At 31.7% G+C, this 24731-nt stretch overlaps 1 protein-coding gene across 1 annotated transcript in view; it reads left to right on the top strand.

Annotated features, from left to right (window-relative positions):
* The window catches only part of LOC143083542 (uncharacterized), a 70686-nt gene extending 50272 nt beyond the window's left edge, over positions 1-20414 (top strand). Inside the window, exons 3-8 of the mRNA XM_076259807.1 lie at positions 7933-8130; positions 9655-9789; positions 11009-11146; positions 11399-11542; positions 12155-12290; positions 20328-20414. Coding sequence (XP_076115922.1) covers positions 7933-8130; positions 9655-9789; positions 11009-11146; positions 11399-11542; positions 12155-12285 — 746 coding nt within the window. The 3' untranslated portion in view covers positions 12286-12290; positions 20328-20414. The remainder of the gene's footprint in view (positions 1-7932; positions 8131-9654; positions 9790-11008; positions 11147-11398; positions 11543-12154; positions 12291-20327) is intronic.
* The last annotated feature ends 4317 nt before the right edge of the window (positions 20415-24731 follow it).

The raw sequence follows: 24731 nt of genomic DNA, 5'->3' as shown, positions 1-24731 counted from the left end.
ATTGATTTCAATCGATATTTACGAATACTATAACTTGGAATTTTTTAGGATGTGAAAAGAGTAGTTGGGGAGGTACTTGTCAATACTTGTGTCCCGACAATTGTATAGAGCGAAATTGTTACCCTGGAAACGGATCTTGTGTTTGGGGATGTAATGCTGAAAACTGTTTAAAAGATATTTGCAATAAAGATACAGCAGTCTGTACCCACGGTTGTAAGGAAAGACGAACAGGAAGGTATTGTGACAAATGTAAGTAATTTTGTTCACACTTTGTAATATAATATATAAAACAGCAGAAACATGGAGAAGGACAAATGATAGCAAATTAAAAAGCATGGAAAAGACCTAGGGTGAAATGGAGAAGATTGCAAAGGACAGACAACAGTGGAGAGACCTGTTATCAGCCTTATATGCCAGCCGGCATGAAGAAGATTAGTTACATTGTAGTCAGTTTCATAAAACAGAAGGTGTGGTATGATGGTCAATGAGAAAACTCTCCACAAATGACCAAATGATACAAAAATTAACAACTAACTTTTTTATTGCGATAATCGAAAATCTATATTTAGGATTTATACAATGTTACTAGGTAATTTTACTTTATGAATTTTCTATGCGATTAGGTAATACACCCCGTGACAAATGATATAGCGTGGTCACCAGGTTAATAGCTATCAAAGGTATCAGGATTATAATTAAGTACTACAACAGACGTTTAATGGTACGTGTTGCCTTTTATATAACATATGGTTGACACATCAACAGGCAAAGTTAATACAAATTGTTTTGAATATTGATTTTGTCTTTTAAGTTTTTAGTAACAGATAACATCTTTCTATATGTTTTTTGATATTCTGTTTAGTTTTTTTAAATCCTATAGCTAACAACCGTTTCCGTATTTGGCTTCCAATACTTTTGAAGTCAAAGGTACAGGACATAATTTTTTCCTGAAACTCTTGTCTTGCATACTAAAATCCGTTTCAAATGAAAAACATGTATATTTTAGTAAAGATTTGCCAGATTTGTTTTCCTCCAAAAAATGCATGTTTACATTTAAGTGTTCTTATCTAAATTGAGATACATATTTCGAATGTCTATTTATTCATTTCATTTTCATATAAAACATGAATTTGACTGGTATTAATTTTTTATCATAGATAACATAGCATCTGATGGTCTCGTCTGGCAGGTTCCAAGTGGTATTATAGATGCTGGTCTAGCAAATGATGGAATTGACACAACATGTGCCAAAACAACAGGATCTAAAGTCATATTTCAGGTTGACCTTAAGGAGAATAGTATTGTTACAGGAATGTATATCATTTTAGCAGATATGCAAATTAAAAAACGTAATCATGATAAGTTATTTCATGCCTTTTAGATATTTACACACTTGGGAAACTTTTGTTTTATATAAGTTATATATCATGCTTTTAATTGCAATACTCATATAAGAAGACCCTATATCAGTACTGAACGAATAACAATGCGATGAACAACAACGATCAAGAGTTGTTGACGTATTTTCTAAACTATGTTAAAAATTAATCTAGAGTTGTCTCTCTTTGTCTGTTGTTAATTATAATTCACAAATACCAAAATTAAAATACTACAGACTTTCTGTATATTATACTCATTTGTGTAGAGGTTCCATCCTCTGTATTTCATTTACAACTTATACAAAAACAATCCTTTGAATTAAACATACATTTTATTACGCCAACTTGTATTTACATTTTCATTACTAGAATATACATTTTTACTTTGTGGCATTACTTTGGCTACAGAGTATTCTATAATATTTTGTTGAGGCGCCAGGGTGACTACCGATTACCTATACACAATGACAATCCGCTGACCTATGTTGACATAGTGTCATAAAACCCCTGGTAGTTAAACACGGTTACACCACCACCTACCATGGGGAGTGACCGGGGAAAACACTCGTATTACCAATGCTCCAGTTATTAGTGCCCCACCTGTTGGCAGGTGTAGGCCTCCCCTCTTTAAGATGAGATGGAGGAGGTCCCAGAGTCACCCATCTGTAGACCCCACCGTTACCACTAACCACATTTTCCAAACCTGCAAATTTTAGAACTTGTCAGGCCCAGAGCAAGGGCCGAGTGAAATAATCCCCCAATCACTACCAGTCTCCCTGGACCGCCACATGAGAGCCCAAGTCAGCTACCAAATCTGACATGGGTTCTCACCTCCACAAAATTTTCATTATTGAATCTTTGAAAAAGTTGATTTTGTTGTGCGTACGAGAGACTCAACCCCTACCCCTTTTTGTGTATTATTTCCGAAAATCTGATTTCCAGTTTGTGACAAATGAGTTCCATCTGTTCTGTATAAAGACACTTCACTTGCCCTAATGTTCTCATGTAATATAGCTTTACCCCCGTTTTATATAACAAAGTTTATGACCTCTAAATTCCTCTTTTCTGTTCTGTTCTATTATTGCACCCGCATTCAAAGGTGCAAAATGCCAGTATCGCACTGTAGCATTGAAGACCATATTATAATAACCTTTTGAAATAAAGTCTGGTAACCTAGGGTAGACTATTTTACATTTTCAATTAAACCCTTCCCTGTCAATTCTAAATCTGTCAAATCATTAGCTCCACAGTGAATGATAATAAAATGAGGAGATGGTGAAAACAAAATTCTTTTTGCATCCAGTAGGGAGGTATCCAAATCTTAAAGAGACTATAGAGACAATAACAAGTGGAAACAAGGAGGTATTGTTCATAAACTCGGAACAGTAACTTATCAATTCCAAGTTGGTGATATAGTATGGAAGAGACATATTGGTCAGATTCGTGAATTCGTACCGCAGGAAAACAAAGACATACAAAACATTCTTGAAATTACCATATCTGATATTGACACTGAATTCATTACAGTACCAACATGAAATTCATGCCGCGATACTGAAAACTCTGAAAATAACAATGAATCCGAACAAACTAAAATAACAGAAAATAAAACAGTTGAAAATGTTAATGACACTATCGTTACGAACCGCATAGAAAGAGTAAGTAAGGCACCAGAGAGACTTATTTAAAAACATGTGACTGTAAATATTTGTGGTTAAGTTAGTGTAGTGATATAACTGTAGGTTTAGGATTTCATAATTGAACATATAATATATAGACAGTAACGCTTGTAGCTATTTAGTTCAAAATTGAGTGCCAATTGAATTTATTACTTTCATTCACTAGAGATTAATCTTGTTTGTCTTGATCTTCTAAAGATTGTTATGTTTACATTATACGTTATCACTATTATAGTTTAATTAGCTTATAATTAATACTGACAGTTAGGCATTTATAATCATCAAATTAATGGGTGTTGTGTATTTGGTCTATAACCCTGTGATTGCACTGACACACTGTTTTGTACTGTGGGAGATGTGATGTGTAATAGCCAATATTCACCGTGTATATTTCCCCAAGATAAATTTGGATTCTTTTCTATTTTTAGCCTAAATTGCTCGTCATAGGTGGCCCAGTTTTCTGACCTCGTTGCCGCTAATCTTATATTGCGCATATATTTTAACAATTCCTGTGCCCGTGTACTGTATTTCTCAATGTAGACACTCATAAAAACCATGAATGCTGAAGTCCATTCATTTATTGACAAAAAAACACTCGACGATCTTTTTTTCAAAGCAAATTTTCCCCCTTTTTAATTTTAAATCGCCCTCGTCTACCTCTTCCATTGCTTTTTGCGTTCTCATAAAGAGAGTGAAGCTCAATAAACTTTCCCTCCCAGATTTTTTCCTTAATTTTAAAAGGCGCGTGTTCACCCACTGTGTCATGAATGCTAGATTATTGTGACGTAGTGAAATCAATGGAATTATTTGCAATTTCAAGGTTTTGGTGTCACCGGTCGTGCCTTAAAGTGGGGAACGCTCGTTCATCCTCCTCCGACTCATTACCTGATGAGAAATCAGTAGTTTCCAACAAGTCCTTCTACCACCACGTGTCCGGCCCCTTGTGTTTTTTTTTTGTCAGTTCTTTTCCAGTCAGCTCCGTCCTTCTTTTTGGGGATTTCTTCGTTCTGTCCTCTCTGTCTTCCTGTCCTGCTAACCGCTCTACTCTTCTTTCCCATGGCCCTTGATGGCGATCCTATGGCATTTCTCTTGTTTGGCATCTTTTCTTTTTCTTTTTAAAAGTTTAACTGATATGCCAGCTCTAGACCTCAATTAAACTGATTGAAAGATTATGTCTTCATCATATGAATATCAGGCACAATCCCTCGCGTTAGAGGTTTAGTATCATACTATCATAAAATATATGAGAAGAACATAACCCTTGTCATGCCAACAACTGTTTTTAAATAATATTGTTTTCTTATTCAACACAATGAACTTTCATGAAATAATAAAATAATAAAATGATATCAATATACATTATTGTTATATTATTATTATAGAACATTGATGTTGCAATATCATTCCAATGATTGATTGCAAGACTTTAATCATATGCTGTTTTGAAGTGATTAAAAAGAATTATGAAAAATCACTCATTGCTATATGTACTACAAATGAAACTAAAATCAATTATTAGGTTTGTTTAAAAATACCTGATGAGTAAACAAACAAATGATTTATATCGTAGTTCAATTTAGATTTGTTCACATTTAATATATATATATAATATATATAAGACGTTGATGCTCGTCTGCTTTTATCAAGAATAAATCTCAATTATACCCGCTAAAGACAAATGTGTACGATAAACAATATCTATATACCTATAAGGAGTTATTTTCTTTCAGAACGATAGGTATCTATTTTTTCAAAATCAACCTGGACGATTCCATGTTTCAATTAAATGTGCTCCAAGGCACAAAATAATGACCTGTGCGAGGTCATTATTTTTCTTGATAAACAAATGCAATCTATAATTTACTTCAAAATTATATTCGTCTGATAGCTTTTTTGTTGCCGATTTGGGAATTTATTTTTTAAAGTTCAATCGATGATAGGTGTAGAAGAAATCGCCATTGCCCGCATTTTGGTTTTAGAAACAAATAACGTGAAATTTTGTTAATTTACCGCTACAATACAGAAACATTGTCATTAATGTGAGATGCATTGTACTGTATAATTTCATACAATAAAGTTTTAACATATTCGTGTCTAAGTCTCATTGAACAGGTTGATTGAATTTTGGTTGATTGCTTAACGTCCAGTGGCAAATATTTTATGGATGTTTAGGACGATAAACACTGAATCATACTGTGACCTACGTGTATTTATATTTGTCTTCGTGTCAGTTTTTTTACTTTTTTTCAAATTTATGTATACCTTTTACTCTATCAAATGATCAACTAATACAATATTTTAATATTCTGTTGAATAACTTTTACGTAACTCACAAAAGATCGGGTGGGGAGGGTATATAATTATATTATGATTATCTGTTAAAAAAATAATTGCTATTCAAAAGAATATCTTTCTGAATATTTAATTCGATTCAATTTAAATTGTTGAAAAAATAACCATTTTTCCGCGATAAAAATGTCATTACAAATAAAAAAAACAACATACCCCTCCCCCTTTTCCATAAACTAAGATGGTACAATAAATTACTTACAATGAGTCTTGTATTTGTCATACACCGTTATCGGATGGTAACAATGAAGTTGGGTCTTTCTTCGTGCAGTTACAGTAATATTTTTTATTGTGTATGGATAATAATTAAAATGTTTATATACAGAAGAATTAGTGAGTTTTATTTCACATTCTAAATGAGCCGTTGGGCGTTTCAAAACCGAAGCACATTAAAAAGGAATATCCCACTTTAGTGTCGTCGGTAAAATAGGATACTATATTTTGCAAATCTTGATAAGAAATAATATTTTTTTGACGGTATATAAGTCAGATAATGTATATCGGTCGGTCTTTCATTTGATCAATCCTGACACCCCTCGGTGTGTTCTACAACAAGAAAAACCTTAAAATATACATTATCTATAACATATCTTGCAATTAAAATACTAAGGTATTAACATGTATAAGCCTGGTGACAGTCAACTAAATTCAAGCATATAGATGTATATTTCGCTGAGTCGGCGTCAGCAAACATCAATTAGTCAATTTTATGTTTGGTGTTTTATCGAACCTGAATTTGATAGTCTAGTCCTGAAGTATGTATACCTGCCTCCATTTTAGAAAATAGCGTTGTTTCATATATACAAAACGTGTAGCATTATTGCTGATATACACTTAAATAAATAATTGATAATTATGTAAAAATGATAGATTTAAATCAATGGTACACTTTGTTAACTGTCCCCAAAATTTATCAAACACGTCAGATTTATTTTGTTTCCTTTTATTGATATGCTTATTAAGCAAAAAGTAAGAAATCCTGTCAAAACTAGCTATATCATGTCGATACATATTTAGATTGAAGCCTTAAGAAGTAGGTTTTGTAAGAAAATATTATTTGGGTCTAGTTGCTTAATTAGTTATCAAGGGACCAGGCTTATAATTGTATACGTCAGACGCGCGTTTCGTCTACATAAAACTGATCATTGACGCTCAGATCAAAAATGTTTGAAAGCCAAAATAAGTACAAAGTTGAAGATAATTAAGAACCCAAAATTCCAAAAACTAGTGCCAAATACGATTTGTAAGAAGCTTCTATTCTATTCACGAAAATAAAAAGAGAATAGTGATCGTCATATCATAATATATATGTGTAAAATGTAAAATCACAAAAGTACTGAACTCCGACGAAAATTCAAAAAGACCCTAATCAAATTGCAAAATCAAACACATCGAACGAATGGATAACGACTGTCATATTACTGGTTTGATATAAGCATGTAAAACGGTGGATTGAACCTGGTTTTAAAGTTCTCTTAACCTCTCACTTATATGACAGTCGCATCAAATTCCTTTATATAGACAACGATTGATGAATAAAACATTCTACAAAATTAAAAAAAAAGTTCTTATGTCATCTCATTGATTATAATAAAAAGGTGGAATAGTCGGTTTGCTTCATTACCAGAATTAAACATATTTGAATACACATAGAAAATTGTAAAGCCACAAGGCAACAAAACATGGAATGATCAAAATACTGTTTATGAAATAGTTGGTTTTATTAGCTTTTTAACACTTTGTAGGCTTTTTATTTTTGAATAGTTTGGCATCAAGCATCACTGAAAAGAAATTATTATCAACATACGCCACTAGTATTGTAAAACTGGTTTCTTTATAAACTTATTCTTAAATGTTATCAAGTTTAGAAACGTAATAAAATCTTATTTTTAAATAATGTGTGTATCGCTACAGAGATTGATTTGTTCTAATCAAATGACAACTACATCATGTACATATGAATATTTATGAGCCCTAACTGTCCTATATCCTGTCGAAACAGCTTACCTGTGTGTTGGCATAACAACAAGGTTTCGAAAAATATTGCTGACGTCTTTATACTAAATCCGATATATGTGTACTGATTGATACTGTAGAGAGGGGAAGAACTTGGTATATTTATTAGTTATAACTGGCATTGAACTAGCGTCCATTTTTGGGAATTTCCTTAAATCGGTGCCTTGTGTTTTATTAATTTTTTGTTTGAGTTTTCTTTTAAATTTTTGTTTGTCTCGGTGCTGATCTATCCAGGAAAGCGATTTATATCTTATTCATGTTATTTTCAATGTTTGTTTGTATTTGTTTTTACGGTCCGTAACTAAGGGTGTTTAGCACACACAAACATGTTTCAACATGGACACTTGGTGTATGGGTCTCTCCAAATTCAGAAGCCTGCAGTTCAGAGGTTGTCGTTGTCATTTTTCATTTTGGTTAATTAAAATGACTCCTATTTTATACGGTTATCTCCTATATCAGTAAGTTTATAGTGTGAAACGGAAATGAAACATTTATTCTTTCTCTTTTAGATGGCACAACAACAGATGGTTATCATACTGTTTACGCTTCAAATACTAGCAATACCTGGACTAGTGGAACAGTTTTATACAATGGGACACATCTACCTACTGATATCTACTTTGACGCCGTTTTTCGATTCCTGACTTATGTACCTCCAGTTCATAGTCCAGTTACAGAACTTGAGCTATGTGAAATTGGGATTATAGGTGCGTGCTTTTGCATGTAAAATGTTTTAAAATGGTTTTATATTCACATTTGAAACGTTTAGGAAGTCGAACGTTCAGGCTTTTCACATCAAATTGTTTATTTTAATATTCTTTACAAAGCACAAAAATGTCGGCATTCACTTGAAAAGCTAACAAAACCTTAAAACAGACTAAGCAAGAAGGTAAATAGTTACGATACTGGTGTTTGGTCAGTCATTAAAGATTGCATATTTTGGCTTTAATATTGATTCACTTATAGGGTCTTTGCATCGGAAAGAAGAACATTTATCCGAAAAACAGTTCTTGGCATAATAATGGTTATGTTCTTCTCATATATTTTATGATTGTATAATACTTGACCCCTAACGGGAGGGATTGTATTGATATTCATACGATGAAGACATAATCTTTTAAATAAAGTTTAATTGAGGTCCGTAGCTGGCATGTCAGTAACTGCTATAGTAGTACTTTGATAATTTTAAGTATCATTATCATTTTGTTTAGTTTCTTTTGTGACCTATTCTGACATCTGACTCAGACTTCTTTTTTCTTTGTTATCTATTCTGACATCTTGCTCGGACTTCTTTGAACTGTGTTTTACTGTGCGTATTGTTTTTTTTCCACATTGGCTAGAGGTATAGGGGAAAGTTGTGATATAAAAAAAACACTTTAAACATCTGGACTCTGGTAGTCTTGTATGACATTAAATGTAAGTTTCTTGTGTATAATTCGGAGTTAAGTATGACGTTCATTATCAATGAACTGGTATACATTTTAACTAATAAACTTTTAACTACATTTTAAAGACTGTTCTCACATATTTCTCAAATATAGTTAATTTTGATTTAAAACAAATAACTGTGATGTAAAGTTCTGTTTCCTGCTGTGGCATCAATGCTTCTAAAATTTTAGAGGGGTTTTAAAAGGGTTTCCTTCAAAGGTTGCACTTAATGTTGTTTGGGTTTTGACATCCCTATGTAAGATAAATTTCTACTCAAGTGTTTGGTATGGCAACTATTCCTCAGGAATCCACCTTCAGGAGTCTAATATCTCCCTCTATTTAATACACTATAAAGATCCAAAGGCAGAAGGAATTCCAGCCTTCATCCATATTTGTTGCGAAATAAAAATCAATCAGGGACATTACAACGTAAAAGAAGAACTTACAAAGCCGACTTTCGATGTGTGTAGGTTAATTTGGTGAATACCTCTTATTATCGTTTACTGGTGCACTTGATACATGTATCAAAGGTTTGCATTGTAAATCCCAACCGTTTACAATGTCAATGTACATGTGCTGGAACCCTGATATTTTGCTGATTATCAGCTCGAATATTATCTCTATCTGGTAGGTTCTACTTTTATTCTTGCTGTTAAGGTCAGCATCAAAAGCTGAAAGCTCAACTTCTGTTATACGGTATGAGTTATTAATAAAATTGCTCAGGAAGAATCTATTACGATGTTATATACATAGAGTCATCAATTTGATTACACAATCATTTCGACTATATTTTTTTGTTATAGGTTGTCCACCTACACATTATGGTCCGCTCTGTAATACAACGTGCCCCCATAATTGTAATGGACCATGTGACCTTGAAAGTGGGATTTGCATTCTTGGATGTATGAATGGGTGGACTGATGTAAAATGTGACAAAGGTAAAAACAACATGTGTTTTATTTATACATTTATAGCGTCAAGAAGGTTATTTGAATTGTCATTCTAACTATTGTGGAAATATACGCAACTGTATTCTGAATCAACCTTTAACCAATAAAACCGAATAAAGAATTTATGTCAAACTAATGACAAATATTAATTACATTCATAAAATAATAACACAAGACACTTTTACAATCTCTTAAAGCGGAAAGCAGATCTTAAGATTATAGTTTAATTATAACCCTGATGATATTTAAATGTGTAGCTAAAACGATTTCGGGCACGGTAACACTGTAACCAAATCTTTATTGTTTGTGTTTAATTATAGTTAAGTTTTTCAAACTCGTTAAGAGTTGACGATGTACATTTCGGAATAACGCTTTTTCATTTTTTTGAATTTTTCTGTTTAGTTGTTTTTGTTGTTTGTTTTTAACCTTTTTGATGTACTAGTTAACCATCATTTTCATGTATTTATACTTTTTGAAGATATGTAAAATCATATGATTCGAAGGGTAACATTATTTAGTGCTCAACTATTGACGACCAGCAGTTTCGACCTATGGAAAATAAAGGTTGTGGTACCGGTGTACCAATTCATTACAGTAAAATCAATCTGCATTCATCAAAAGCACACATAACAGAAACAACGATATAATTAGTTTCGTTTTTTCGGTTGTATGTGACGCGTTCGTCATGGTGCACAAACTCTTCACGATTCAGCTAGCAAGCAAGCTAACCAAAGATATTACATTTCTTTACACACTAAATGCAATCGGCTGTTAGAATTGTGAGCCCTCAATTCTTTTATAACACTATAAAGTCTGAGAAACTTTCGATTTTAAATCATACATAAGATTTAGTATATTTTCATTTTTATATATTCGATCTCAAATAATGAATTAGTTTATTAGAGATCTCAAGCTACTTTACAGTTTGAATATGTTACATTTCTGGAGTACCTCGGTTTACTTTTAGTTCCGTTTAAGTTTGTATTGCTTGATCTTTAGTTGTCCATGCATAATTAATCAGCTGTAAATTATAATTTTCTTTTCTGCCTTTCTCGGATATTTGAATAATAAACAGGAATGAAGTAATATAAATGGCGAAGACGAACATCACAATTTTTCGACAGACTGTATATAGTTAAGGTGTTGAATTCTTTTTTCGTAAAAGTGTATCATATGAATGTCTACGTGGTAAATTTAATTTTTACAGAATGTTCTGCTGGTTTATACGGTAAAGATTGTCGTGAAACTTGTTCAATTAACTGTTTGAATTCTCCATGCAATCACGTAACAGGAGAATGCATTGGTGGCTGTCAAGATGGATGGCAGGGATTCAATTGTTCCCAAAGTATGTTCTTTTGTTTCAAGAACCAATCTATTTATCTAATTATCTATTATGTTTTTACAAATTATTCCTGGAAGTTAAAGATAAAAATAAGACTAGCTTCAATTTGAATCGTTGTATTTGTGTTTGATGTTTGAACTTCATTCAAAAATATTTTTACTTTTTATGCGGTAATTTATTCGCTTAACACCTGAAGATATTGATATAGTGTGCTGTGTGATATTTTGATGGAATAATTCGGATACATATTTTCAGATTGTCCTAATGGTCAGTTTGGGAGAAACTGTTCTAGATCTTGTAACGGATGTGTATCAAGTATGTGTAATTCTGTAGATGGATTGTGTGATAACACAACTAGTTGTAATCCTGGCTATGAACACACCAATGAATGTAACATATGTAAGTAAAATTCAATATGTCAAAATTCTTGTACAATTTCTGAAAGAAGAAATTCTATTCAGATTAATATTAATCAGAGAAAATACACAATTTTGTAAATGTAGAAATACAGGTGTATGATATGCTAATAACTACATTCAAACCCATAAACATGATAAATGTCATAATGGTCCAACATTGTTTCTGTGTTTGGTGTTAATTTCCCTATTCTTTTATTCTATCCAAGAAAAACAATTCGCGGATACAATCCAAAAATTTAATTTTGTATCTAAATAAACTTCAATAAGAGGGGAAATAACTTTTTCGTTGACTTGAAGTCTTGCTATATATTATATAGCTTTAATGTACAAAGACAAAATCTAAATTGAGAAACCTTACGACGATTGAGACCTAATGTCGATTGATTCAAAGAAGCAAAACTGGAAAAACAGTGCATGGAATTTGCCAATGATTCTGATATGACAAATATCAACCTTCCAGGAACAGGTTTTGAAGTCAGTAGTTCAGGGTATATCTAAATCAGCAATTTGTGTACAAAATGAAAGGCTATATTTAAGAATAATTTTGAATTTTGATTTTTTTTATTGACAACTATGCTTTATTTTACCTCAGCTTGCGACGATGGAGACTTTGGTATTGATTGTGCGCAGAAATGTTACTGTTTTAGTGCACCTTGCAACAAGTCGGATGGAATATGTCCACCTGGAGGCTGTGAGACGGGTTTTTTTAGGTCAATCATGTAACCAAGGTAAGAAACATCCAACATAGAAAAACGAATCAGATTTTATATATATTCATGAACAAAATACTCTTTCGAAAGTGTAAAAGGAAGGCGACATTTATATCACCATTTGGACAACGCAGTTCAGTTATTTCTATTTTTGTATAAAAGTAACATTGTTTTTGTTATTTTAAATCAAAAACACAGAATTGACTTATTTAACTGGTTTGAATCATGCGATTCAGGATTTACATGAAAACGTTGAAACGTTGTTGTTGCATAATGATTCGGAAACAAACGTTTAGTATTATTATATTTTCATATAGGTTTCAATCGAACATTTTAGAAAATCTCAGCCAATGAACGTTTTCAGTCTGATCATATGGGTCCTTTAAAACAAGTTCAAACTTCACATCTCTCATATAAACGATAACCACACCGTATTTTGTTTAGAGAACATTCAAATTTTTGTAATGCTTTACAACACACCCTTTTAAAGTGAGATACACATTTTTATCAACCTTAACTTCTCTGAAACGTTTTGCATATATGTATACAAACATCTCAGTGCAAAAGAGTATGTGACGTATAATGTCTCGAACTAGTATTCATTTCCTTGGATCATCACATGAGTGTCTTTTCTCTATGTTAGTTGTTTGGGGTGCCGGATGCAGATCTGATCTGGCATTCCATTTCCAACTGATTTTAACAGTTTGTTCTAAAATTGTGTTGATACCCGACTCAGTATCTCAGGTTATATGAAAACTGGGTGTTCACAAACGTCTTTATGTATCAGTCGTTGTTTGTTTTCTATCATAGAGTTTTGAATGTTTTGTCAGAATTCATGCTATTTGTTTCATATCTTGATATCTTGACTTACATCTAGAAATTGACAATGAGGGTCGGTTGAAAACAAAACTTTACGACAAAAGAGATGATTTCAGCTTTCCAATTGTGAACTTTCCATTTCTAAGTAGCAACATTCCAGCAGCACCTGCATACGGGGTATATATCTCCCAATTGATACGATATTCCCGTGCTTGCATTTCCTATCATGATTTTCTTGATAGAGGGTTACTGCTTACAAGTAAGCTATTAAACCAAGAGTTCCAGATGGAGAAGTTGAAATCATCCCTTCGTAAATTTTACGGACGCCATCACGAGTTGGTTGACCGTTATGGAATAACCGTTTCACAAATGCTATCGGATATGTTCCTTTCGTCGTAACTACAATCCCCTTCCCTTTCATGAATGTGACCTACCGAATTAGACTATTTACCGGATTTGTAATCACATTAGCAACACGACGGGTGCCACATGTGGAGCAGGATCTGCTTACCCTTCCGGAGCACCTGAGATCACCCCTAGTTTTTGGTGGGGTTCGTGTTGTTTATTTTTTAGTTTTCTATGTTGTGTCATGTGTACTATTGTTTTTCTGTTTGTCCTTTTCATTTTTATCCATGGCGTTGTCAGTTTGTTTTAGATTTATGAGTTTGACTGTCCCTTTGGTATCTTTCGTCCCTCTTTTGTTTGAGTATTCCATATTTTGCCATATCAGGACCTTATATAGTTGACTATGCGGTATACGATGTGTTCATTGTTGAAGGCCTGACAAGGATCTTTCGTTGTTTACAACTGCTTCATTTGGATCTTTATGAATATGTGGAAAGTTATCTGATTGGCCTTCATAACAAATCTTACAATTCTGTATCATTTGACCTAAATTAGTACACAACATAATTTACACTTTGAAATCAATGTATTTCGTTCAGATTTCTGATAATCAAAATGAGGGTTACTGAAATCACTGAAATGCATTGTGGTCACAGTTGTTAAAATATTCTTTCCATTGTAATAAAAACATTAGAACAAAAATAACAGTCGGTAAAATAGCAAAATAACAAAAGGTCCTTACTTCCTCACTCATATAGCATAGGATTTATATGTTTGAATATGTTGTCTACTCTTTGATCAGGTTGTTGTCTCTTTGACACATTCCCAATTGCCATTCTCAATTTGATTCATTGACAAAACAAAAACTCGACAACACTTTTTTTTTTTATAATAAGAAAGACAAATAGTTTTTAGTCGGTTGATATTAAAAAAATACATACTGAGATTAAAAAGCGTTCAGTAATGCATAACTATCTTTTTTAAGAGGGCCAAGTGAGCTTTTCTCATCATTTGTCGTCCGTCGTCCGTCGTCGTCCGTCGTCGTTAGCTGTTACAAAAATCATCTCCTCTGAAACTACTGGTCCAAATTTAACCATACATGGCCAGCATTGGGGTATCTAGTTTAAAAATATGTCCGGTGACCCGACCAACCAACCAAGATGGCCACCATGGCTAAAAATGTAGATTCTGGCTTATATTTCTGAAACTAAAGCATTTACAGCAAATCTGACATTGGGGTAAAATTGTTTTTGAAGTCATTATTTATCTGCCCTTAAATTTTCAGATAAATCGGACAACCCGTTGTTAGGTTGCTGTCCCTGAATTAGTAATTTTAGGGAAATTTTGTCGCTTTTGGTTATTATTATAGATAAAGTGTAAACTGCAATAATGTTCAGCAAGGTAAGATCTGCCAATAAGATCGATATATGGCGATATTTAAATCCTAAAAAAATACAGTTTACCTGGAAAAGACAAGTCAAGCAAGTCGAATTGATTACTTTTTAATTAATAAAGATTTTGTGCTCAATACAAAATCAAGCGACGTAAGACCCGCATTAATAAAAAGCACAGACCACCAAGGCGTGTCTCTTAAATTACAAAGCGTAACGGCCGAAAGTAGAGGTCCAGGATACTGGAAATTAAATAATTCTATTTTAGAAGAAAATGAATATTGTAAAGAAATAGAAATAATAATTGCTAAATACAAAACCATTATGCAAGACACGTCTACGGATGTGCATCTTCTTTGGGACGCGTTTAAACTTGATATTAAACTGTTAACAATAAATTATTGCCAAAGTAGAGCTTACAATAAAGATAATGAAATAAAGCAAATGGAAAAAAAAATTAACATTCTTAACTGAAAAATATCACAAAAATGAAAACAACGATATTTTGCAAAAAATAAATTAAATTGAAAATCAGTTAGAAAAACATTATGAATATAAAGCTAAAGGCGCCCAATTAAGATCGAAACAAGATTGGGTAGAAAAAGGCGAAAAAAATGCAGTTACTTTTTAGGCCTAGAAAAAGAATAAACAAACAAAAAAATCAATAATAAAACTAAAAGATGACCAAGGAAATATTGTTACAGATCAAAGTAAATACTTCAAATTGAAAAGAAATTTTACGAAAAACTATATTCAAAAGAAAATGAAAACATTGCCCAATCATGGGAATATATTAACAGTACCGAAGTAAAAAATAAATTATCAAAACATGAAAGACGTGTGACGGATCTGTTACAATATAATAATTAACACTAGCAGTAAATAATTTAAAACCCAATAAAAGCCCAGGTAAGGGTGGTATCACAACACATGTCTATAAAAAAAAAAATTGGCAATCATTAGGCCCAATTCTTGTTAACATATTTAATACAAGCTACGACAGGCAAAAGCTACCATTTTCTCAAAGACAAAGTATTCTTAACCGTATATACAAAAAGAATGATCCACTAGATCTTTCAAATTATATGCCAATCTCCTTATTGAACTCAGACTATAAAATATTATCTTACACATTAGCTCAAAGAATAAAAAATGTACTAAATTCAATAACAAATGCAGACCAAACAGGATATATAAAAAAACGATATATTGGCTTCAATCTCAGACAAATACAAGACATCATAGATTACGCCGACAAATTTAATGTTAGAGGTGCAATTTTCTTTCTAGACTTTTCAAAAGCATTTGATACTTCAAAATGGACCTTTATGTAACAAACTCTCGAACATTTTGGCTTTAATAGTTCATTTATTAACTGTACCAAGACGTTATATTCTGATATAAATAGCTCAGTGTTCAATAATGGATGGATTTTTGCACCAATTAGTCTAAAAAGGGGGGTGCGTCAAGGATGCCCCTGCTCTTCTATGATCTTTGTGATCGCCGTTGAAATCATGGCATGTAAATTAAGGAATGATTATAACATTAAAGGTTTTGAATTCAAACTTTAAAACATAATTTGAAAATTTCCCAGTTATCAGATGATACCACTCTGTTTCTTAAATCAAAAAATGAAATTATAGCAGCATTAAATGTTATTGAAATATTTGGCACATTTTCTGGTCTTATATTAAATAAATACAAAACGGAAGGCATTTGGATAGGAAAACTAAAAAGATGTAAAGATAAAGTAGATAATATAAAATTCACAGATAAACCCGTTAAAGTGTTAGGATTGTATTTTGGCACAAATAAAGCAGAATGCGCAAAACTAAATTTGGAAAGTAAGTTTGAAAAAGCAAACAAAACTCATGAAATCTTCGGAAAAAAGACATCTTACTATCATCGGTAAAATTCTTATTATCAAATCACTTATTATTCGACAATTTACATACTTAGCAAGTATAACAGTCATAAATAAAACGTATAGCGACCATCTAAAAATACAACTTTTTAATTTCATTTTGAAGAAGACAAATTAAAAAGGTCAACTCTCATAGCAGATTACAGTACAGGAGGACTCAATATGATAGATATCGACAGCTACTTTAATACTTTTAAAATTATATGGATATCAAGATTAATGGAGTCAAAACATGAAAATTGGTCAATTATTCCGAGATTCTTTTTTGATAAATACGGAAAAAACTTCCTTATCTTCAAAATGAATTTAGAACTTAAAAAATTAAAACCACTTAACATGCTGGATACGGAAAGGTGGAGGTCAAACTAAATCACCCACTAACTTTAGAGAAATACACAAAGAAATTATATGGGGTAATAAAAACATAAAAATAAAAAATAAAACATTATTGATGCTAAATCTGATCAAAAGCAATATAATATATATTAATGAAATTATTGACGAAAACGGTCAAATCAACGAAAAAACAATACTGCGTAAGTTAGACATAAAACAGAACTGGATAGCCGAACTATCAATACTAAAAAAAGCTATTCCAAAATGTTGGATAGATATCCTGAAAACAAATAAATCTGTTAAAACCCGAGTTAGTATTTACGAAGAAATAATCAGAATGAATGAAACAGAAATTAATTAAGCAGATCTTGATAACAAAATCGTCTATCAATATCTTATAAAAAACAAAATAACTCCAAACATTGGAATAATAAAATTGCAAAGAATATTAGGCGTAAAACCATTACAAATTAGACACTCCTTATCATTTACAAACAAAGAAGTATACACAAACAAATAAGAAAATAAACTGAATAGATGTAGTCTTTGGATATAAAATAGGAGACCGACATTATAATGACATAAATCTTATTATAACGTTGATAGGTTCCTCAATTTACAAATCATTTTACACGTCGAAACAAAGAACAAAATCCGCCGCCATATACAACATCTTCAAAAAAGAATTTGAATTATATTTTGAAGTCAACAGATGTGTAAAAAAACGTAAAAGTAATCTAATTCGCACATTTCAACAATTTCTTTAAACTGTTAAATTATAAAATATGTAAACATAGTATTCATATATAGTTTCGAAACGTAACGTAGAAAATAATCACTCAAGTATCTTTAAAATGAAATACTACAAATGCAAAATAAAAATTGACACCTCAGCGGCCGCAAAGAAAAACCCTTAAATTACACCTATTCTAAAACTTTAAATCAAAACACAATAAGGTACATATTATGGGGAAAGACAATAAATTCATATTTCGATAATAACAAACATATAATATCTTACATGTACCTTTTGATAATAATCCAAAAGCGAAAAGATTAACACATAAACTATATCATCCTTCAATCATGTTAGGTTACGATTATTTGATCACACTAAGACACATGCACGATTTTCTAAACGAACAATATGTGTCGGGTAGATTGTATCCAATAATGAGGATGTAAAAGTAAAGGTCAAATACGGAACAAAATTACGAAATTATAAATGTGAATGATTTGCAATTATATAGGCTTATATTGTATTTTTTTCTATTTGTAATTGACTAGACAATTAGTTGGATTATATTATAATTTATAAATGTATGTTTTACAGACAAATTAAACTAACAAGTACTAACAAAATTTATTATATACTACTAACGGTTAACGAGGCCGGGATAAGGTACCGGTATTTGATGTATCCACTAACAAATGTGAAAAGCTATTAATAAAACATGATTTACCATTAAAAAAAGAAAAAAGAAAAGAAAAAAAAAGATCTACCAATAAGTCAACATGACCAAAATGGTCAATTGACCCCTTAAAGAGTAATTGCCCTTTATTTTCAGTATTTAACAATCTTTCGTAAATGTTTGTTATCTTTTATAGAAATCTTCTCCTCTGAAACTACTAGGACAAGTTCAACCAAACTTGTCCACAATCATCATTAGGGTATCCAATTTTAAAATTATGTCCAATGAACCAGCCCGCAAACCAAGATTGCCGACATGGCTGAAAATAGTCAGAGGGTAAAATGCCGTTTTTGGGTCATATCTCTCAAACCAAAGAATTTAGAGCAAATCTGACAGGATAACATTGTTCATTAAATGATTAAAACAAGATGTATCTGCCCTGAAGTTTTTATCTTGAATATTAATACAGAAAGAGATAAACAGCAATAATGTACAGCAAGTAAGACCTCAAAATAAGTCAACATGACTAAAATGGATAAGTGACCCCTTAAGGAGTTATTGCACTTTATAGTCAATTTTGACCATTTTCATAAATTTTGTAAATTTTAACAAAGTAGTTTCCACTGTAACTACTAGGCCATGTTCATTATAGATAGAGATAATTGTAAGCGGCAAGAATGTCCAGTAAAGTAAGATCTACAAATACATCACCATCACCAAAGCGCAATTTTGTCATGATCGATCTGTGTCCTATGTTTAATATGCACATAGACCAAGGTGAGCGAAACAGGTTTTCTAGAGCCTCTAGTGTATCATTATTATCGATAAATATGTTACTGATCCACATGGGGGAAAATGTGCACCGTTTCCTTATCCCCGTCGACTATATGTCTTCTTTTTGAATCCTATCTTACTCACTTTAAAATCAAGAAAACGATAACAACCCAATCGTGAGATAAATAGCATAAAAGATATATTAACAATATGAAACAATCCGTTTTGAAATTATGGAAAACCTTGCGTCATAGATGGAAGACTTTTTTTTTTTTAAGTTCGACTTTTTATATGGACCATGAATCAATCAATCAGTAAAACGCGCACTTGATCTGGACCTATAATTTCTAATGGTATAGTTGTTTTGCTTATATATTTCTAGACTATTTTGCGGGTACGTTTATATGATACTAATTATTTATTGTAATTTAACGCATTACTATATTCCAAGTTACACATGTTCATATCATTCAGAATATAGAATCGTTCCATAAAATGACTACTTGAAATTTATGGCTTCTGTAAGACTGTCCAATATTTTGATATTTCTGATGACTTTTTTATATGATTCTCAAGCATGAAGTATTTATGAACTGTGTATCTCAGTTAAACTAACTATGTTGTGAAATAGTATATACAAGAGATAACGAAATGAACCTGTTTTATCACTGCGTGACTGAATTATTTTTACTGTGGTATGTAAAATGAAGCCATGTGGAGCCTTTTATTATTAACAACTTTTTATAACTTCACAGAAAGTAAAACAATAAAATATCGTACACTCTATAAATCATCGTATTAAGGAAGCCACGACCTAAAGTTGGCCAGATATACTTTTGTAGTGTATTTTATTGAAGACATTTAAAATGAGAACACTTAAGTTCCTCAAATTATTTTACGAAACATCCAATAGAAATTAGAATATGTGTTATGAGTGCCAATGAGACAATCCTCCATCCAAGTCACTATGTGTACAATTCATAATGTTCATAATATTATAGTTATAATGTCTAAAATGAAGTAACGTATGTTATTATTTCTCGCTAAATTTCAGAATGTAACAATGGTACGTTTGGCCAAAATTGTAAAAATAACTGCAAAGGATGTATATCTTCTATGTGTGACACGATTGATGGATTATGTAAAAACACGTCTGGATGTGAACCTGGTTATATATACGACAAATACTGCAATAAAAGTACGTAAAAATGACATATAATACTTTTATTATGCTTTTATTTGAGTCAATTCACCATCGTTTTCTCGGCTTATAAATATAAATCCATGCATGTTTCAATATCGTAAACAATCTCGTCATCTTTTACTCGATTGCCACATCTCTGATTTTGTTCTAACCATGAACATGTGTTTGTATTTTCTAAACATTGCAAATAATATAATATGTTCAGCTGTATTGATTGACTAGTTATTCAACTGTAGAAGAATTTGTTAAACATAATTAAGATGAGGATAGTAAAATCACTACAAACATTTGATAAACATACTTGTTTTTTTTTTATTATAACCCCTGTTTTTAAACAGTTAAAACTAAAATTACTTAAACTAGCTAAGATAAATTTAATAGCATTTGATCATGACAGGCACACTGTTTATCAATTGTTTTACACTTTTTTATACTTTGTTGATAATCAAGAATATCCGTTACTTTATTGGCATATGTAAATGTTTGTTTTATTATTTTAATAGCCTGTGACGATGGACATTTTGGTAAGAACTGCACAGGAAAATGTAATTGTTTGTCTGGAACGTGCGACAAAATTATTGGAATATGTGGAGGTAATTTTTCAATATAACGAAATTTAACAAGACAGTTTTGTTCATGTTATTCTGATCATTTTATCTTAAATATTGATATTACAATGAACATTATGTGCCTTCCCAATTCAGGAGCCTGTGATTCAGTGGTTGTCGTTGGTTTATGTGTTACATATTTGTTTTTCGTTAATTTTTGAAAAGAAGTAAGGTCGTTAGTTTTCTAGTTTGAATTGTTTTATATGGTCATTTCGGGGCCTTTTATAGCTGAGTATGCGGTATGGGCTTTGCTTATTGTTGAATATCATACGGTAACCTATAGTTGTTAATTTATGTGTCATTTTAGTCTCTTGTGGAGAGTTGTCTCATTGGCAATAATACCACATTTTCTTTTATATATATATACAGAGAAACAACTTTGTTTATGAGTTTGAATGTTCCTTTGGTATTTTTTAAACAACACATACTTATATAATGGGGCTCAAATTGAAACAAACTATACCATTTAAAGAATTAATTCTTACTCAAATAAAGCCAAAAACGTTATGGTTACCCCCAAAAACGGCAAGAAATGAACATTTGAAATGCACAGTTTAGATTTTTTTAAATATTTCTTACGGTGTCGATTTGACCAAAGTAAGATATGTTATTCTTTGAAAAAAATGGAACGTCATAACGTTTTGAAAATTTTTTGTCACCGTACTCGTTTTTGAGAAAAATCAAGTAATATAATATTGTTTCCTCAATCCCTTCCGTAAGCCTCACAAATTGCGCCAAAAATTCAGGGACGTAACGTTATATTTCCACGCTAATTTTTCAAAGGCAGTGCGACGGTGTCGCAGACAAATTTAATTTTACACTGACTTTGTTGGGTATAGTTGTTTCGATAGCACTCATATCGCATCTTCTTATTTATAATGGACCAGTATCTGTACAATTAATAATTCAGTTAGCTTTACTATTCTGTTCGTCAAAATTGTGAAACATGCAAACCATGGAATTACAAACTACTAAAATAGTCCCCGGCTCTGGTATATTTCATCCCTCTTTTAAAACAAACGTATTACACGTTAGAAATCCGTTTCTTTGTGTCGGTCTTTAGTACAAAGCAGGGTTAATTTTCATATTATATTAACATTTTTGTTCTGATTATTCATTTAATATGCCACTTGACGTCCGTCATCCGTAATCATTATTTATTTTACCGTTACCTTAAAAAGAAGTGTTTTCTTACACTGATTTATATTACACTGTCTATAATTTCACATATCGAAATCAATAAAGAGCACGTGAAATTTTGCAACCAAACACTTGTCTTAAATCTCACCAACTCCGTATTATATATTCATGTTGCAGTTTTGTTTTTTTTTCTTTACAGGCTATAGCTATAACAAAAATCTGTATGTTGACTCTTAGTGTTTTGAATTATATATGTCGTTGGGTTGCTGTCGTGTTAATGTATACCTTTAAAATCTTTTTCATAAAAAAGGATTGATTTGGTATAGAAATATTTACATCTCTGGACTGCTCCTGTCCGACAATTACGTGTATATCTTTGCTAAAATTGGGTGCGGCCGTTTAGCTGCTCGGATGTATAAATTTGCATCCTCGTTTAGTCGAAATAAAAATGTCGTATATCCGATGCATAGAGTAAGGAGAGTTTCGCGCTATCTACACGTTAAAATACCATCTAAAAAAATGGTTGAAGGGATAAACGAACTTCGAATAAAATCTCTAAACAACAACAAAGGTCACATGATTCTTCAAATAAGCCGCATGGCTGATTTTAACACAGCTGTTGCGCCTTTTGAAGTTGTAGATGGAAAAAAAACTTTGATTAACAAATCAGTAAGACATTAACTTGAAAATAAACGAAACGGCCGAAAAAAAGTTGAATGTTATTTTAAATTGTGACCATTTTTTTCGTGTGTTTTTGATTTTATTTACAATATATAAGTATATGAAATTGACACAGTAATTTTCCCACCTAAACGAACCTGACTGTCGTGGTTTTACGCTTCAATATATGAGTTATTGCATATATACACAATGGAGATTGTTTTCTGTTCTACTGCCCTCTACATAGTTCGGCTGCATACAATGTAACCACTGATGTAGACTACTGTATCATTATTGATTATTCAAACAAAAGAATTCAAAGAGAAAGATGCGGAAAGAAATTATAAAATTTTTGTTAAGACATAAAATATAAAATTAAAATTAAATACCAAAACTGGACAACTGTTTGAGACAATTAATTTGAGAACTAATGATTATGCATCACTATAGGAAACTGATGAATTGATTGCTGCCGTGCTCCAGTGGCAAATATATCACGCATATTTACGACGAGGCGAAAGTGGATCTGAAGTAAATGATTGATACATTATCAAGATATAAAGAGTTTGCTAGCGGTAAAACGTATGCCGTACTAGATAAAGTTGAATAATGATCACAATCTTGAGTTAAGCTATCAGTATATATTACAATGTTTTCCTATTTCAATATTTTTTTATTACTGTGTCCTCTTTTGTTTTACATTGTTTACCGGTTAAATGTCGTATTCATTTAAAGAGCTACTGCATATATTAGCACTTCAACGCAAAGCTAGATGAATGTTACATGTTAGTTTACGCTGTATTTTACCTTTCTCAAGAAACCATTTTTTCATCTTTCTCAGGTAAAACCAAACTTTGAGTTTTCTATCCTGAATGACAAAATCTCGGAAAAGTTTTTTGCCGATTCCCGCCGTGCCCTTTATTTTGAGGAAAGAAACCGGCCTTTCGAGACGGCCATTATGACGTCGTTGAAACACCGTTAAATTACGGGAAACAATAGACGACGGTTACGTTTGTTATTACCTCCCCTGAAACTGATGGATATGCCCTTAAAAACAAAAATTAGACATTTTAATAAACAATGATTGATCTAGACTAGGATATAGAGTCAAAGACCTGCAATACCCGAGCATGTAATTTTTCGAGATCTAAGAGAACGTTCTCTTTAGTGTTATTATACTAAAGATTAAATGATAAGTAAACTTTGATAAAATCAAAGAGAATGATAAAGATTGCCAATTTACGCAAGTTATATTATTGTTTTTAACAGATAAGTTAAACAAAATAACATTTTGATTAATATTTTGTTCTACATATTTGCATCAAAATTTAAAACTAAAATACTACAACCAGCCTTAATTTGAAATCCGGTAATACATGTTTAAGGTTTATGACCCTCTCTGTAGCCATCTTTGTACGAACTTTTCAAACTTCAATTGTATCAAATATACAGATATAATGAATAATACAGATAGGCCATTTTGTACATATACCAAGGGGATACTTGATGCAAAGCATTATTTTTTACTGTTTCATTGCATTTAATAGAAAAAGAGGACTTTGTGGCAAATGAACCAAGAATTTTATAGAAAATCCACAGCCTTTAATACAATGATTTTTGTTATAAAATTTAAAACATAGTTTACTCATTTGCTTTTCTATGATGTGCTAGTGTTTATTGTTGACAAAAAGTTCTAACAAACCTGTAAGTTCTAAAATACATCGTGCTTAGTCACTTAAGTCGAGTGCACCCTAAAAGGTGTACTTGATTTTTTCCATATTTTCATTTGTTTTAGCCAATAACTGCATTAAGGGCATACGATACAGTTTTGATTCCGTATTTACAG

Source organism: Mytilus galloprovincialis, chromosome 1, assembly GCF_965363235.1.
Source record: "Mytilus galloprovincialis chromosome 1, xbMytGall1.hap1.1, whole genome shotgun sequence".
In the NCBI taxonomy this organism is placed as follows: Eukaryota; Metazoa; Mollusca; class Bivalvia; order Mytilida; family Mytilidae; genus Mytilus; species Mytilus galloprovincialis.
The sequence above is the reverse complement of the archived record's forward strand: the minus strand, read 5'-3'. Positions and strand labels throughout refer to the sequence as shown.